General features: G+C 37.1%; 1 protein-coding gene across 2 annotated transcripts in view; it reads left to right on the forward strand.

The window, feature by feature from the left end:
* Positions 1 to 18,157, forward strand: part of Wdr7 (WD repeat domain 7) — a 315,779-nt gene that overhangs the window by 25,232 nt on the left and 272,390 nt on the right. For both annotated transcript variants that reach the window (XM_055622621.1, XM_055622622.1), the window contains exons 8-12: positions 596 to 741; positions 1,579 to 1,681; positions 4,301 to 4,442; positions 4,657 to 4,905; positions 5,584 to 5,804. In XM_055622621.1, the coding sequence (XP_055478596.1) occupies positions 596 to 741; positions 1,579 to 1,681; positions 4,301 to 4,442; positions 4,657 to 4,905; positions 5,584 to 5,804 (861 nt within the window). The remainder of the gene's footprint in view (positions 1 to 595; positions 742 to 1,578; positions 1,682 to 4,300; positions 4,443 to 4,656; positions 4,906 to 5,583; positions 5,805 to 18,157) is intronic.

The following is an 18,157-nucleotide window of genomic DNA, read 5'->3' on the forward strand; positions in this document are numbered from 1 at the left end:
AGATAATTCTACTAGGGGCTGGTGAGATGGGGCACTGTTTAAAAGCACTAGTTGGTCTTAACCTGGGTTCAATTCCCAGCACCCACATGGCAGCTCACAACTCTCTGGAACTTCAGTTCCAGGATCAGACATCCTGACACAGACATACATGCAGTCAAAACACCAATGCACATAAAAATAAATAAATCTTAAAAGATAATTCTACTGTTCAGATAATATTACAATGTCAGAGCATATGGTTAGAAGTGTTACCAGTTGTAGTATTAAGTCATGGTATATATTCTAGAGTGTGGAGTACCTATTATTTGCCATGTCCCACCACGTAGGAAAGTCTAAGGATTCCTCTTCCTGTGTCAGCAGCTCACCTGCTATACTTGTGCTAGTCCACTGTCAGAGGTCACCTATAGCTGGACCCCATGATGATTGCTCCAGATCTCACTGAGAAAATATCTTTGTCTGCTGAATCATATGTTGAAAGCTTGGTTCTGTTAAATGTGCTTTCAGAAGTTTTCTTTCAGCTGAAATGCTGTTCCATCCTACTTAAAACAACAAGCTAGAGTAAGTTGAAATTGTGAATTTCTCTTTCCCCTACTAGGTGTTCGATGCTGGAGACTACTCCCTGCTATGTTCAGGTCCTAGTGAAAATGGACAGACATGGACTGGAGGTGACTTTGTGTCTGCAGACAAAGTCATCATTTGGACTGAAAATGGGCAGAGTTACATTTACAAACTCCCTGCGAGGTATGAAATAGACAAGTTAATATTTTAGTCATGTAGTGTAAATATTTATGTGTAATATAAATATTTACATGTAGTTAGATGTCTAACTTCAGACTGTCTTAAGGTTCATATATAATTCCGGTTTAACTTCTAGCTACGAAGAAGGTGGAGTTTTTACATTTCTTTATTTACTCTATGTTCGTGTGCACGCATGGACCACTGTGCATGTGTGCAGGTCAGAGGACAACTCCTGGACATCAGTTCTCTGCTTCCATCACATAAGTTCAAAGGGTCAAATTTCAGTTGTTGGGCTTGGCAGCAAGCTCTCTTACCTGTGAGACATCTTGTGGGCCCTCAAAAGAATTTTTTTGTTTTGTTTTGTTTTGTTTTGTTTTATCAAAGGCAGGGTTTCTCAGTGTAGCCATGGCTGTCATGGACTCACTTTGTAGACCAGGCTGGCCTGTAATTCACAGAGATCGCCTGCTTCTTCCTCTCAGAGTGCTGGGATTACAGGATTACAGGCATGTGCCCCACACCCAGCTAAGAATTTCTTTCTAAGTTATTTAATACCTCCTTAAATTAATTAAAACTTAAAAATCCCACTTTTGTCTGTTGTCATAAACCCTTGGAATAATACATTTCATACTATTTATTTTATTATTGTGTTTTATTTTATCTTGAGACAGGGTCTCACTATGTAGCTCTGGCTGCCCTGGAACTGACTCTGTAGACCAGGCTGGCCTGGAACACACAGCGAGCTGCATGCCTCTGCCTCCAAGTGCTGGGATTAAAGGCATGTGCCACCATGTCTTGCCTGCCTATCAGTGTTTTAAGTGGATATTTACTTTCCTATTTCAGTTGCCTCCCAGCTAGTGACTCATTCCGCAGTGATGTGGGGAAAGCAGTTGAAAATTTGATTCCTCCTGTGCAGCACAGCCTGTTAGATCAAAAAGATGAGCAGGTAAAGTTCTTAAGGTGTCATGTATAATCGATGGTGTATAGGCATTTGGAAGACAATAAAATCTAGCAGCACGAGATTTCACAAAAATATTTTGATCTGGTGAGCTATAAGTACATTTCAAAATTTGTAGATTTTAAAATATGTAATTGTAATACAAGTGATCTAATTTGAGTGTGCATTAGAATTGACTCTTTATAATTCATATTGACTGTCAATTTATTTTATACAGTTAAAACAGAGTAAAGATCAGACAAGGATAACTAATGCTAGTGCTGACTGATGCTGTTTGTTATTTGATTCATGCATTCCAGTATTTTTCCAAAATCAAGTAGTGACTCAATAACTGGATATTAGAAATGAATATTAAATATTTTAATATGTTAAAATAGAAACTCAATTTTCTTAAAGCCTTTTTTTATTGTTTATTTATAATTGAAATGCAGGGACTGGAGAGATGGCTCAGTGGTCAAGAGCATTTGTTGCTCTTCCAGAGGATGTGGGTTCAATTCCCAGCACCCACGTGGTGGCTCAGAACTGAAGCTGGCTGTGATTCTAGGGGAACCAGTACCCTTTTCTGGCCTTTATGAGCAGCAGGCATGCATGCACTACACTAACTTAAGTGCAGGCAAAAGAGTCATACACATAAAGTTAAAAATACTGAAATGCAGCAACATGTATATTGGATTTCCCAATTTGGTCTCTGGGATTATTAAGAAAAAAGCTTTGTTTTGGGAAGGAAAGTTTTCTCTACTTTGTTTCTGGTTCTGAGTTCCAGTATTATCATTCTGAACCTTATGTCCCACCCATCAATGGAGAATGGAGGGATGATAAGTAGAAGGGTATACGTTTTTCTATGACTATTTTAACTATAGAATTTGTACATCTAGGTGTACTTTAAAATCTTATAAAATTATTTTCTTGAACTACTGGCTACTCTCCAGCTCAGTTGGCCACTTCCAGCTAAACTAAAGTTTAGTGGTGTGTGTGAAAAAAACCTGAAGTAATAAAACAAAATATAATATGCTGTTAGTTACACTCCATGTTGCTGTCACAAAATACTGGACAAAAGCAATGTAAGGGAAGGAGCATTTGCTCTGTTTTATAACATTAGGATCTCGCACATCATGTTGGGGTCACCGTAGTGACAGTAGCATAAAGCAGCTGGTTACCGTGCTTCCATAATCAGAAATGCTGCTGCTCAGCTTGCCTTCTGTCCTGTGTAGTCCTGACCCAGCCCGTGACATGGTGCTGACGATAGCCAATATGGGTCTTCTTTAGTTAACCAGACCCCGAAGATCCTTTACACATGTATTCAGAGGCCCCTATCTTTACTGGTTCTAAATCCTGTCAAGTTGACAGTCACATACACACATTTTTCTTTAAATACCAGCTCTCTGGTAAATACTAGTATATTTTATTGCAATGTATGTATGATATGATGAGAAATGCTCTTACACTGAAATGTGATATTGGTTATTGTAGTTGCTATAGCAACTCCCTGTTCAGTGTGTAGTTCTGAATTAAAATCATCGAAGTTTAAAGTTAAATACTTGGCTATGCTTAACATAGCTAGTTTCTAGAGGCCAGTGCTTTTTATGAAGCAATCAAATACTGTAATTAGATTGTTAACTATAAGTTTTGAAACTAAATTTTATTTATTATGATTTTATTCTAAAATTCTGTTAGTTTGTTAAAATAAGTTATGTTAATGTGGCCAATTAAATGCTGTAACCTATCCTTATTTTTAAAAATCCGTGGCCTGGAGTGGTGGCTTAGCTCTTAAGAACACTGGCTGCTCTTCAAGAGAACACTGGCTTGATTTCCACAACCTATATGGCATCTTACAACCATCTGTTACTCCAGTTCCAAGGATCTGGTGCCCTTTTCTGGCCTCCAAAGGCATCAGACACTCACATGATGCAATGAAATGTTATTATTCTTAGTGACTTATCAGAAGGCAAGAAAGATAGGATCAATGAATTCTTTTCCTTTATAAAAGTGATGTATTTTAGTGTTTTGTTATATTTTGAGTTTAATATGTGAGTACTGTATTTATATCATTTTCATCTCATACTTTGCCATCTCCAACTTCTCCCATGTTCCCTTTGCTCCCTCTTAACCTAATGACTTTCTCTTCTTTAATTAGCAGTGTTACATATATATGTGTATATAAATACAATCTGCTGAGTCCATTTAGTGTTGCTTATGTGTTGAGCTCTTTAGTTTTGATTTTTTAAGTAGATACTTCTTTTTGGTTAAGAGTGACCTAATTTCTATATTAATTATTTTACAATAAACAAGTAAATTATCCTTTGATTGATAACCAGTTTTTATAAAGTTGAACAAATGACTATAAACAGTTTTAGAGAAAGGCTAAAAAGACAGGTTTTCATTCCTTTAGTGTTTATGCTCTACTGCAGTTGACATGCATATTTGCTATTAAATTGCATGAAAATATATTGAATAATCATGCTGTAAGTACTTTTGAAACTGGGGTATGAATCAAAGCATCTAAATAGCTTTATATGAACATGTTAATATATAAAATATTTGAATTCTAAATACACTAAAGACACTTTTTTTTTGTTGTTTTGTTTTGTTTTGCTTTGTTTTTGGCAGTTGGTAATTTGTCCTCCTGTTACTCGGTTCTTCTATGGCTGCAAGGAATATTTGCATAAGCTATTAATTCAGGGAGATTCTTCTGGAAGGTTAAATATTTGGAACATAGCAGAAGTAGCTGATAAACAAGAAGGTGATGAAGGTAATACTATGTGCATTGAGTCCGTAACTCTTTTAATGTAACATTTTGAATCATAACAACATTGAAAATATTCATATATCATTTTTCTCTAAGAATTATAGTTGATGAAAGTAAACTTTTGGTACATCACTGAATCAATTATTTATTTGATGTCATTATTTTTTTTAACGTAAATGTATTTATTTTCTATGATTTTATTTTCAAACCTCTACAGGGCTAAAAATGACAACTTGTATTAGCTTGCAAGAGGCATTTGACAAACTGAAGCCTTGTCCTGCTGGAATTATAGATCAGCTAAGTGTGATTCCCAACAGCAACGAACCTCTTAAAGTAACCGCGAGTGTGTACATACCAGCACATGGACGACTTGTTTGTGGCCGGGAAGATGGAAGCATAATTATTGTCCCTGCCACCCAGACGGCCATAGTTCAGCTCCTGCAAGGAGAACACATGCTCAGAAGAGGTATACTGCAGATCTCCCTGTGTCCACTGTGTCTTGAGAAGTCTGTATCCCTAATGTTGAAAATAGCTCTCTGTAGTAGTTTAAGAAATAAAACCAGTTGGTGCAGTTGTCACTGTAGTTGGTTGATTAGTGTACATTCGAAAAAATGTTAAATATCTGGAATTAATACTGTGAATGGCTATGAATAAGAAAGTATTCAGTTTTTATCTCCTTTGCATATATTAATAATTTCATAAATTATTAGTTGAATTGATTACTAAATAGCTGTATTATCAGCAATGTTGATAATTTTCTAAAACCATGCTGTTGAACTAATGTAATTTTCTAATAGCAGTATTAAAGATAAAATAAACATTAGAAATTAACTATTACAAGTTATATAGCTCAATATAGCAATATTACTTTCATTTCTATTTGTAATAAATATGGGAATTATTATTGAAGTATTTTATATTATTTCTTTTTTATTCTAATTCTTTAAAATATCATGACATTTGACATTTGCACACAGACTCGCACCATTTTAAAGGCCTGTTAGTCTTGGTAACTAGTGGCTACCATGCTGCACAGACCTGACCTAGAAGTAAAAGTTATAGCTCTTCTGACATTTCATGTTTGCTTGTTGAAACATTGCAAAGACTTTATTTTCCAATTCTGAATTCCAAACCTCCTTCACAGGTTGGCCCCCTCACAGAACCCTCCGCGGCCATCGGAACAAAGTCACATGTTTACTGTATCCTCATCAGGTCTCAGTTCGCTATGACCAAAGATACCTGATCTCTGGAGGTGTGGATTTTTCCGTCATAATTTGGGACATATTTTCTGGAGAAATGAAACATATCTTCTGTGTTCATGGTGGTGAGATCACGCAACTTCTGGTCCCACCTGAGAACTGTAGTGTAAGTGGCTTTATCTAAGATGATATCTCTTTGTAGAGGGGGCTCATTTGCTCTCAGGCATAGAAATGGAATTTACAGTACTTTACTTTACTACAGAATTTACTTTCTCAGTATTGACGCTAAGATGATAGTAACTTACAGTCAGGCAAAGTTTTGGTCCTTTGCTATTGGGTAACTAAAAATAGATGATGGACTAATTTTATTATCAGTTTCTAAATTGTATGTTTCTAGCAGCAGTTCGGAACATGCTTATTGAAAGAATTGAAACATTCTGTTTCCGAGCAATTTAAATGTCCCAGAAGATATCCGCTAGTCCTATTAATTCTGAATCTATCTAACCTAAATGACAGTGAACATATACTTTGGTAGGTGCAGCATGTGTGGAGACTTACTGCTGTAGTTTGTTTCAACTGTAGTCTGACCAGGGAAAAGGATAGGTTTTTAAGGTTAAACAAAGTATTCATTTTTTCATTTAATTTTATTTTTTTATTTATTACAATTTATTCACTTTGTATCCCAGCTGTAGCCCTCTCCCTCATCCCCTCCCAATCCCGCCCTCCCTCCCTCTTCTCCTCCCATGGCCCTTCCCTAGTCCATTGATAGGGGTGGTCCTCCTTCTCTTCCTTCTGACCTTAGCATATCAGGTCTCGTCAAGACTGGCTGCATTGTCTTCCTCTGTGGCCTGGTAAGACTGTTCCCCCCACCCCCTACCCCTCAGCGGGAGGTGATCAAAGAGACAGCCACTGAGTTCATGTCAGAGACAGTCCCTGTTCCCCTTACTAGGGAACCCACTTGGAGATTGAGTTGCTAAGGGCTTCATCTGTGCAGGGGTTCTAGGTTATCTCCATGAATGGTCCTTGGTTGGAGTATCAGTCTCATAAAAGACCCGTGGGTCCAGATATTTTGGTTCTGTTCTCTCCTTGTGGAGCTCCTGTTCCCTTCAGGTCTTTCTCCCTCTTCTTTCAGAAGATTCCCTGTACTCTGCCCAAAGTTTGGCTGTGAGTCTCACCATCTGCTTTAATACTCTGCTGGGTAGAGTCTTTCAGTATTCATTATTTTTAAGCTTAGCTAGGGAAGAAGTCAAAGTTTCTACCTTGCCAGATAGACTGATACCGTAACAAGAAGGAGAGCTGAAGGCACCCTTTCCTGTTTCCTCACTCAAGCCTTGTCTCTAGAGGCAATTAAGATGCGTTTATCTTCCTATTATCTGGTTTCTAAAAGCCATTCTTTCTTTCCCTACATTATTTTGAGCTATTGTTTTTTAACATCTTTTTCAATCTGAGCTCATATCATCAGTGTGGTGCAGCAAGCTGTCTTGCCCACTAACTCCAGTCCTATTCATGTGCTCTCCTTTTATACTCAGAGCTATAAGTTTCAGATTCACTTCATTTGATAGCTGAAAGCTATAAGCAATACAGAATGCATTGAACAGAAAACAACAGAATGATTTCCAGATTTGAACAGCTGTCTGAGGTTGATTTGGGTGAACCAACATCTAAAATCCAGGCGAAGGAAACTAGATAGCTGTGGAATCCGAGGGAGAAGCAAGGTAGCTGTGACTAAGAGCAGCCCTTTCTAGTTAGGACTGTGGGTCACACGAGGGTGTGATGACACCTTGTTGTCCTCCTTTTTGCTATAAGTTCTAGTGCCATCCATACTTGAAACTTTTTGTTCTCACATAGGTTATTGATAGAGAAAGGAAATGGATTTTGAAAAAAATACTAAAAGAACAAAAGCCTTCTAAAATATGAGAAGTGCTTTATAAAACATTTCCATTAAGATGTAGCCCATGGCAGTTTAGTGTAACTATGGGTTACATAGTAATGGGAAGAGGGACTGCCTCTGACATAATCTGATTGGCCTGCTCTTTGATCACCTCCCCCTGATGGGGGAACAGCCTTACCAGGCCACAGAAGATGACAATGCAGCTACTCTTGATGGGATATGATAGACTAAGATCAGAAGGAAGGAGAAGAGGACCTCCCTTATCAATGGACTTGGGGAGGGGCATGCGTGAAGAAGGGGGAGGGAGGGTGGGATTGGGAGGGGAGGAAGGAGGGGCTTATGGGGGGATACAAAGTGAATAAAGTGTAATTAATAAAAAAAAAAAAGAAAGCAGGTGGATGGCTTTGGTAGCAGCTTAAAGCTAGCAGTCAAATAATGAGAGCAGCCTGGTAGGCTGTCTCCTACTTGGGGAGTAGCAGATACCTTTGCATGTGCTTTCTGTGTTTCCTCAGTTGGTTTCCAGGTGAAAATGGCAGTGTGATACACTTTTCCTTATCCCATACTGCATATTCATGGGGACATGTACAGGCAGTACATGGATAAAAATTGAAATAGAAGGATCAGCAACAAGTTTAGATTCTGGTTTGCCTTTGGAAGTAAAGGAACAAAGTATGGAATGGAACAGAGAATGTGGCTTTTTAAAGTGTAGGTTTATTTTGGTTGTTGTTCTTGGTAAATAGAAACCTAATATTTATTTCTCATACTGATGATTAAATTGTCAGAGCTGCTTTTCTATTAGTACATCTATTTAGAGCAGAATATTTGGAAAACTAATAATATAGATTATTATTTAGCATCACTGGTATACTTCTTGTCAACATTAAGTTCTTTAATATGATACCTAAAAGTTTTTTTTAATTCTTTAATATTTTTAATTTTTCTTTTACGATTTATTTATTTTATATCCAGATTGTAGCCTCCTTCCTCATCTCCTCCCATTCCCACCCTCCTCCGCCTTCCCTTATCCCCTTCCTCTAGTCCACTGAAAGGGGGAATCTTCCTCCACTGCCATCTGACCCTAGCTTATCAAGTCTCATCAGGACTGCCTGGATCCTATTCCTCTGTGGCCTCGCAAGGCAGCATCACCAGGGGGGAGTGATCAAAGAGAAGGCAATTGAGTTCATGACAGAGGCAGTCCTGCTCTTCTTCCTCATGAATGCACATGGAGACTGAGCTGCCAATTGGCTACATCTGAGAGGGGGTCTAGGTCCTCTCCATGCATGGTCCTTGGTTAGTGCATCAGTCTCTCTAGGGGCCCTTGGGCTCAGATTTTTTAACTTTGTTGGTCTCCTTATGGAGCTTCTGTCCTTCTGGGTCCTTTTATTTCCCATTTCTTCCATAAGACTCCCTGCTCTCTGTCCAAAGTTTGGCTGTGAGTCTCACCATCTGCTTCGACCCCCTGTTGGGTGGAGCCTTTTAGAGAACCTCTATGATAGGCTCCCGTCCTGTTCCCTCTCTTCTACCACTTCTGGTATCTATCCTATTTTTCATTCTGAATGAGATTTTAGCATCCTTTTTTTTTGTTGTTTAGCTTCTGTAGGTCTGAAGATTTTAGTATGTTTATCCTATATTATATGGCTAATATCTGCTTATAAGTGAGTATATACCATGTGTGTCTTTCTGGTTCTGGATTACCTCACTCAGGATGATCTTTTCCAGTTCATCTGCCTGCAAACTTCATGATTTCCTTGTTTTTAATAGCTGAGTAGTAGTCCATGTGTAAATGTGCCACAATTTCTGTATCCACTCTTCCATTTAGGGACATATAGGTTGTTTACAGATTCTTACAAATGAAGCTGCTATGAACACAGTTGAGCAAATGTCCATGTTGAATGGTGGAACATCTTTCGGGTATATGCCAGGAATGGTATAGCTGGATCTTAAGGTAGTGCTATTCCCAATTTTCTGAGAAAGCACCAGATTGATTTCCAAAGTGGTTGTGCAAGTTTACATTCCCACCAGCAATGGAGGAGGGTTCCCCTTTCCCCACATCCTCTCCACCATGTGTTGTCATTTGAGTTTTTGATCTTAGCCATTCTGATTGGTATAAGATGGAATCTCAAAGTCGTTTTGATTTACATTTTCCTGATGACTAAGGATGTTGAAGCTTTTTAAAATTTTATTACATGTTATGGAAGTTTCATGGTCACATAATGTCTAAAGTGGTCCAGAAGAGGGCAGCATGGATTTGTGAAAACTTTAACGTGGGCATTTGGTGTGATCATTAGTGTTCGGACCTTCAGTTTGACAGTGTTGAACTTCTGTTTCCTGGGTACAGGTCTGACAGTGCGAACAGCACATATGACTAAGCACATATTACTTTGATAAATGTTCACAGGCAGTAAGAGTAGTTAACAAATTATATTTTCTTTTTATCCATTTTTTTATTTTTTAGAATTATACATATGGGTGCTGAAATGATTACATCATTTCTACCCCTCCTTCTTTCTCGCCAGAAACTCATTCCACATCACTCCCTACTCCTTTTCAAATTCATGACCTCCTCGTCTTAAGTTATTATTATGCACAACACTCCTCTGCCTTACCAAATCCATTTAGTTTTGGTTGAATGTGCATGTGTTTAGGGCTGAGCATTTGGGATTGGATAGTCTGTCAGGAGGCTTGTTCCTGGAAACATTGATTGTGTGTCTCTCAGCAGCCGTTAATTGCCTGTGGGCTCTCCGCTTAGGGCAGGATCTTGTGAGATGACCCCTGTCAATACTGGCATGTCAGCTTGTGTGGTCACTCTGCAGGTGTTATGCAGGCTGCTGTTTTGTCAAGATTTCATGGATTTGGTTTCCTCATCATATCTAGAAGACACAATTTACAATAAGCATTTTGGGCTTCTGGCTCATGTGCTATTCCTGCTGCCTCTTCTGCAGTCTCCCTGAGCCTTATTTTTTTCTTTTAGTAATTTTTCATTAATTCTAAAGGAAGGACTGAAAGCTTTTTTTTTTTTCCCTGATTAGTGTTTTTCTTATATTTTTGAGTCTGAATTTTTGTTGTTAATTTAATTTGAATGTCATATTTCAAAGCCATGTTTATAAACTTAGCATAGTACCTGAAGCAAGCAAAGTAAACATTTTCATAGAAATTAAGCAAAAATAGGAAGCAGGGCTGTTACTGTTTATTAAAATGAAGTTTTCAAGGCTGGAGAGGTTGGGCTGGCTTGGTGATTAAGAGCATTTGTTGATCTTTCAGAGTATCCACATTCAGTTCCCAGGACTGTGGTAGTTCACAACCAAATTACAGTTTCTAGGGTTATGAGGCCCTCTTCTGGCTTCCTTGATCAAACTCCACATGCACCTGGCATATTATATATATTATATACATACATACCTATATTATATGTGTATATATGTATACATATGCAGGCTAAACACTTATATACATAAGTAACTTTTTTTTCATAAGTAACTTTTAAAAAAGTAATTATCTATGTTTTTTCTCTTTACACTTAATATATTATATTTTGAGACTGTTTTCATATCATCAGTGAAATTAAAAATTTAAAAATTAATTAATTCTGGAGAGAACATAATGGAGAACAGGAAGGAAAGTGACTCCTTCCTAAGTCCCAGTCAGTGTGGCCAGTGGTGGGTCTCTTGTAGACAATGTTTCTGTGTAGTTGGCACAAAGAGATGGAGATTTGCTAGAAGGGAAGGTCAGGAAGGTTGGCAGGAAAGAACTAAGCTGGGTGTTAGAGGAGAAATAATTTAAAGAGATGGCCTCTTCTTTCTCTCTCTGTTTCTCTTTTTACTTCCCTCTCTCTCTCTCTGTCTCTCTTTCTTGAGAAAAGATCTTACTTGTAGCTCTGGCTGTCCACAAATTCAACATGTGGACCAAACTCAATATGTAGGCTGGTCTTGAACTCACAGAGATCCTCCTGCCTCTGCCTCTTGAATGCCAGGATCAAAGGTGTGTACCATTATGCCCTGGCTTCCTGTTTATCTTTTATATCACTAAATATATTACTACAAAATTGCTTTTAGTGATTTAAAAGACAATTTTACTGTTTTTACCAAACTAGGCATAAGAATTAGTATTGTTAAGTAGTTTTATAGGTTGAGAGTTTCTTCAGATAAAGTCTTAGGTTGGAATTTGTGTACAAAAACAAGTGATTGTTTTTTTATATACTTTTAATATAATGTCTTTTTTTAAAGATTTGTTTATTATTTATAGTGTTCTACCTGCATGTATGTCTGCACACCAGAAGAGGGCACCAGATCTCACTATAGATGGTTGTGAGCCACCATGTGGTTGCTGGGAATTAAACCCAGGTCTTCTGGAAGAGCAGCCAGTGCTCTTAACCTCTGAGCCATCTCTCCAGCCTCCAGTATAATACGTCTTAATCATGCTTTCCTTCCTCCCCATCTCCTCTCAGATCCTTCCAACTTTATGTTTTCTATCTCTCTCTTAAAAAAAAAAAAAAGAAACTGTAAAAATACAAAAACTAAAATCAAAACAAACACTGGGCAGTTGCCATGCCCAGGTGTAGTTGACCAACAAAACAAACTTCATCTTTTTCTTCTTTTGTGGACTTTTTGTTTTGTTTTGACATTATTTTGCCATATTAATTTTTTCAAGGCATATGAACTAATATTGCCATATTACTCTTCAAAAATTTTAGAAATAGTTTTGTCTAGCTACCATTGCACTTATAGAATTCTTTACCATCCTTTTCAGTTTTAAAACTTCATTAATTTGGGAGGCATATATGGAGAGTATATGTAATTGAAGCTCCCATCTTTATGTAGAAAGTACGAAAGAATTAAGCTAGAGTAAGTGGACTTTTTGGTTACTTTTTGTACTTTTATGTTTTCTAATCTTTCTTTGTGGGGTCAGGGATCATATCCAGGATTTTGAGTGTGTTAGGCAAGTACTCTCTCATCTAGTTACATTCCCATCCCTTGTTTTTTTTAAGACTCATTTCCCTCATGCATCTCAGGTTGACTGTGAAGTCCCTATGCAATCCAGATGGCTCTGGAACCAATGGCCCTTGACCTTTGTCTCCTGAGTGCTGGGATTGTGGCTACCAAGTGTGGCTGCTGTTTAGTTTTTAATCTAAGGTCATAGGTCATATGCTACTGTATGTAAGATGAAGTGTTATTTTTATGCTATATATTACTTATGTATTCAAATTTTGTAAAGTGTCCCAACTATTATATAGTATCCAAAACAAAAACAAAAACAAAAACAAAAAAGCAAAAAAAACCCCATCAGTATAGTACTAAGGAGTTTTCAGTGATGGTCTCTTTCACAGTAATAAGAAAGTTTCAGTCTTCTGGCTATACAGGTATTATACAACCATTTAAGAAATTTCTCTATTTGTATAAACGTGTATATATATATACACACACATATATTTTTTTAAGCCAAAAGAAGATTCCAATGGGTATAGATTTATTTATTTATCTGTTTATTTACTTTGTGTGTGGACATGTACATCCTTTGGAAGCCAGATTACTTATTCATTTGGATGGAACTGATTTGATTAGGGACTGTGGATAAGATATAGTTCATGTTTGATTAAATTTAATCTAGTAAGAGAGTCAGATTAGCAAGCAACCAATCAAGCTAATCAAGCAAGTTATGATACAACATGAAAGTTTTTTTCCCTTCTCAAAGTCCTTTGGGAATAGAACAAATGAAGGGACTCCCAGGAAAGCAGCTTTGGATAGTTGGGGGAGACTTTTAAGAAAAATCATATCTATTACATTGGGGCATATTAGCTTTGCATGTATTTATGAAGTCATAAATGGTGTACAGAAAAGCCTAATTCTGAGGAGGTTGTTATCCATTGCAGTATGGGAGTGAGCTTTTTATAACAGTGCATTGTCTCCTTTGCTCCTGGTTCCCAGGCTTAGACTTTGTTCAAGTTAAGAATGAGTCTTTTCTTTCTTCCAAGTCTGACTTTGAAACTTTTAGGGAGGGCAGGAGGACCGATTTATTATTCATATGTTTAAGATTGACAAAATAATTGTCCATATTTGAGGGAGATTGCAGAACAATACAATAACTGCATCTTTTTATTACATGAAATAGAATTTTCAAGATATGAAGAGAATGATTGAGAGGCTTTATTGTCTCCTAATTTCTTAGAAAATAGTCCTAAATTCTACTTATGCCTCTCTGCTCATTGCCTGAAATTGAGGTTTTTCTGCTGCCTGGAAAGCCCAACTGGGTCATTTCTTTGTGGTCCCCCAGAGTGGATCACAGAGGGGAGGAACCTTTGCAGGGCCTCTGTCAGGAAAGCCCACAACACAAAGGGGGAAATTTTCCCCTTTCATTGATTTTCTTTGGACATAAATTGAATTACTCACTACTCTGATGTTTAATAATGGACTTTCAAGGTTAGGTTTCTTTATATTCTTTGATATAACTTAGACAGCAAGCCAGTATCTCTTTTAAACAAAGATATATAGGTTTGTTAATATGTTGTTAGGAAAGAGACATGAATCCTTTCAGAATATCCAAGTTACAAAGTGAGGATAATATGTATAAATCATAAGAAAGGAAGGCTCTGTGACTAATGTGAAATCCATTGTTTATTTCCTACACACATACAAGTATAAATATGGTAAGGTGAGGCAAACATTAAAAAGTACAGCTCAGTTGTTCGATGGCATTCATCTTTCTGTTGAGCCAGAAAGCAGAGGCTGTTCCTGTAGATCCCATCTGGGGTTTTGGTGTGAGGTGGTAACTCAGTTGTGGGGAGAGCTGGCTGGGGTGCAGAGTGGAGAAGGCAAGCATATGTGTGTGTTTGCATGCAAACATTATTTATTTATTAATAAAAGTTTTTTGCTTTGTAGCCAAGGCTAGGCTCAAGCATGTGATTCTGTTATTTAAGTCTCCCAAGTGGTTGAATTGCAGACACATGTCATTATGTCCAGCACCAGCTGATACTTCTGAGTTACTTAAACCAAACCAAAAATCCACAGCAGCAGCACCACCACCAGGATTTTGGTATTTAGCTTTCTTGGTCCAGAAAGCCCATAAATACGTAACTGAAAATAAAGTTAGCATTTTATTGTTTAAGGTAGATAAAAAGATGAGAAACTATTTAGGCTATGATGGGAAGTATGAGTTGTTCAGTTGAACATTTTTATTGGATATAAATTGTTAAACAGTGCTATACAGGTATGGAGAGATGGCTCAATGGTTAAGAGCACTGTATGCTCTTCCAAAGGACCTGGGTTCAATTTCCAGCACCCACATGGCAGCTCACAACTGTCTGTAATGCTGATTTCAAGGGATCTGACACCTTATTCAATAAAATAAATTATTGAAGAAAGTGCTATACAATTTATGAATATATTTTAAATGTGAAGGATATTGGTGTTTATGAAATGGGAACTATTCAGGTTAAACTAAAGCAGGTATACTTATAATAAGGTGAAACTGAGAAGGGGAAACTAAGGTACTTGAGTTACAAATGTTTTAAGTGGGTACTTCAGTGTTGGCAACATCTAGGAATGCATTGGGAAAGTAGGTATAACCACACTTTAACACAAAGGTAAGTGGGCATGGTGGCACATGCCTTTTATCTCAGCCAGCGTGGTCCATAGAGTGAGAGCCAGGACAGCGAGAGGGCTACACAGAGAAGCCTTGTCTCAAAAAAACAAAAAACAAAACAAAACAAAAGTATGTCTGTGGAGGAGGAAGGCACATGTGTATGTGGGTATATGCACACGCACACGCACACACATGCGTACACATACACACAACACAGGTGTGCTGGCATTTGGAGGCTAGACATTAGTGTTGGCGTTTCATTTCTCGACTGCGTCACCATATGCTTTCTTACTTACCATTCTGAACAGAAACTTACCATTCTGGCTTGACTGAGTGGCCAGTGAGCCCCCTGGAATCTGACTGTCCCTCGGGTTACAGGCATGAGTCGCTGTGCCAGCTTTCATGTTGATTCAGGAGATCTGAACTTAGGTCATCATGTTTCCACAGCAAGCGCTCCACTGAGACATGTACCTAATCCAAGTACACTTATTCTTTTGAGGATTTTAATCTATGTGTATGGAAAGTTTGCCTGCGTGTATGTGCACCATGTGCTTGCCTTGTTCCTTCAGAGGTCAGAAGACAGTATTGGGTCCCCTGGAACTGGTGTTACAGATGATTGTGAGCTGCCATATGGGTGCTGGGAACTGAACCCAGGTTCTCTGGTGCCCTTGGCCACTGAGCCATCACTCCAGTTCCCAGTAAAATATTTAAGAGGTACATATTTTCCTGTGTTTTGATGTTGTGAATGTTGTATTTCCGCTTGGGAATTTTAGCTTGAGTTCTTAACTGAAATATTAAATTTATGTTTTTATTCTTGGATTTTCTTGTTTATATTTTTGAATTCTTTAATCTACAGATATTTTGAGTTGTATGTAATTTAGTTTATATGGAGTTTTTCTTTTTGATATAGTTTCACATTTTAGAAGCTTGGAATCCCCTCCGTGCTAAAAAGTTCATTAATGCTTGAGTAAAGGCAATGATTAGATTAAAAACAAATATAAAACGTTTTCATATAACGGAGATGAGGTAAGAATAAAAATTCTCATTCCTAATATAACATAATCACTACATTATTTTTAAATGAATCTTTTTCTGGCATCTTTTTAATCTTGTTTGGAAAATTCATATTTATTTGTTGTTTTTGAAAAAAGTGGAAAGTCCAATTATCTAATATCTTTATTGATACATACATACAAACATACATACATACATACATATATATGTGTGTGTGTGTGTGTGTGTGTGTGTGTGTGTTAAAATTATCCTTGTGAATAATGTTATTCATTTGCTTGGTTGGCTCATATGGTCTCATAAAATAGACATTAAAGAAACAGCTCCATTTTTAAATAAAAGTTTCATTTCTGATATTGAAAAAATTCTGTTTTGATGTAGTTTTGTGGAAGTAGAGAAATGAAATTAATATTTAATCTCAGACTCATTCTCCCTTTAGACAGAATATTTAAAATGATAAATGACATCTTAAAGGCACATTTATGTTCCAAAGAAACAGTTCTGGGAAGGACAAGAAATAATGATTAAGAGACAACTGGGATTGATTCATGCCCAAAAGAAGCAGGTCACTTACAGCTTTTCTAATGATGGGCATATTTAAAAGAAGAGACATTATGGTGTTCATATATTTAGTGGATATATATACAAAGAGAAAATTAATTGGGATAAATATAAGACCGCTCCTCAATGCCAACAAAGGAATAATGTAGTTTAGAAAACAAACTAGCAAAACTAGAAAATAAATTAATATTATTTGTTTTGGAATCCACTGGAAAGTAGAACCATTTCCCCCAGGGAGCTAGTGGACAGGATAAACTGGCTGCCTGTAATTTCTGTAATTCATGCTTAGGAACACGTTGCATGAGAGGTTTCTGGGAATGCCTTAAATGTGTAAGGTCAGACTGCATAACCTAAGTGGTATGTTCTGACTTTCAGACACCAAGATAGCGTGTAGCATTCTGCTCTTCTGCCCTTAATGTAATCGGAGAATTATTTCCTGGCAAATTTAATGAATCTTTTTAAATTTTAGGATTAGATTTCTTTGAAAACAAAAATATCTATCTTGATGCTTTTGTCTAATATTTTTTTACTTGTCCTTACCTCAGTTATTTTTTCAGAAAAGTAATATTTGGCTAAATATTCTGTTGCTTATTGTTAGCCTTTACTTTTAATTTAGAATTTGAAGTCTTAGTAAATGGAAGTTTCTGAACATTTACTTGGATGGACAGTGATACCATCACTAATTTCAAAAAAACCATATGGTATATATTGTCACAAAGAGGGATCCAGAGACCCTCTCACAAGGGTGCATCTAGGTAAAGGTTTCTTTGAGAGATTTGTAGATTTTACTGTATAAAAAACAAAACTTCAGTGCTGAGCATTAAATTCAAGGCCTCATGCATGTTTGATAAGCACCCTATATCCCAGAAACTTGCTTTTGTTTTTGTTTTTGTTTTGTTTTGCTATAGTACCCCAAAGTGATTTTGATTTTTATTTCCCTGGTGGCTAAGGATGCTGGTCATTTCTTTGAGTTCTTCTCAGCCATGTGAATTTTCTCTTTGGAGAATTCTCTATTTAAGCCAGTACTCCATTTTAGAAATTTGGTTATTTGTTTTCTTGATACCTAGTTTTTTGAATTCTTTATATATTTTAGATATTAGTGTGTATTTGGTAATTTTCCCCCCATTCTCTTGGCTGCCACTTTGGCCTGTCGGCAGTGTCCTTTGCTGTGCAGAAGCTTTTTGGTTTCATGAAGTCCCATTTATTAATTGTTGATCTTAGTGCTTGAGCTAACATTGTTCTGTTCAGAAAGTCTTTTCCTGTGCCAATGAGTTCAAGGCTATTCCCACTGTTTCTTCTATCAGATTCAGTGTTTGTGTTGAGGTCTTTGATCTGTTTTGAGTTGAGTTTTTAATGCAGGGTGAAAATATGGATCTGTTTGTATTTTTCTACATGTGGACTTTCAGTTAGACCAGGAAATTTGTTGAATATGCTGTCTTCTTTTTAATTTGTGTTTTTGCTTCTTGATGAAAAATGAGGTG

Source organism: Psammomys obesus, unplaced genomic scaffold (genome assembly GCF_907164565.1).
Source record: "Psammomys obesus unplaced genomic scaffold, mPsaObe1.curated_primary_1811, whole genome shotgun sequence".
NCBI lineage: Eukaryota > Metazoa > Chordata > Mammalia > Rodentia > Muridae > Psammomys > Psammomys obesus.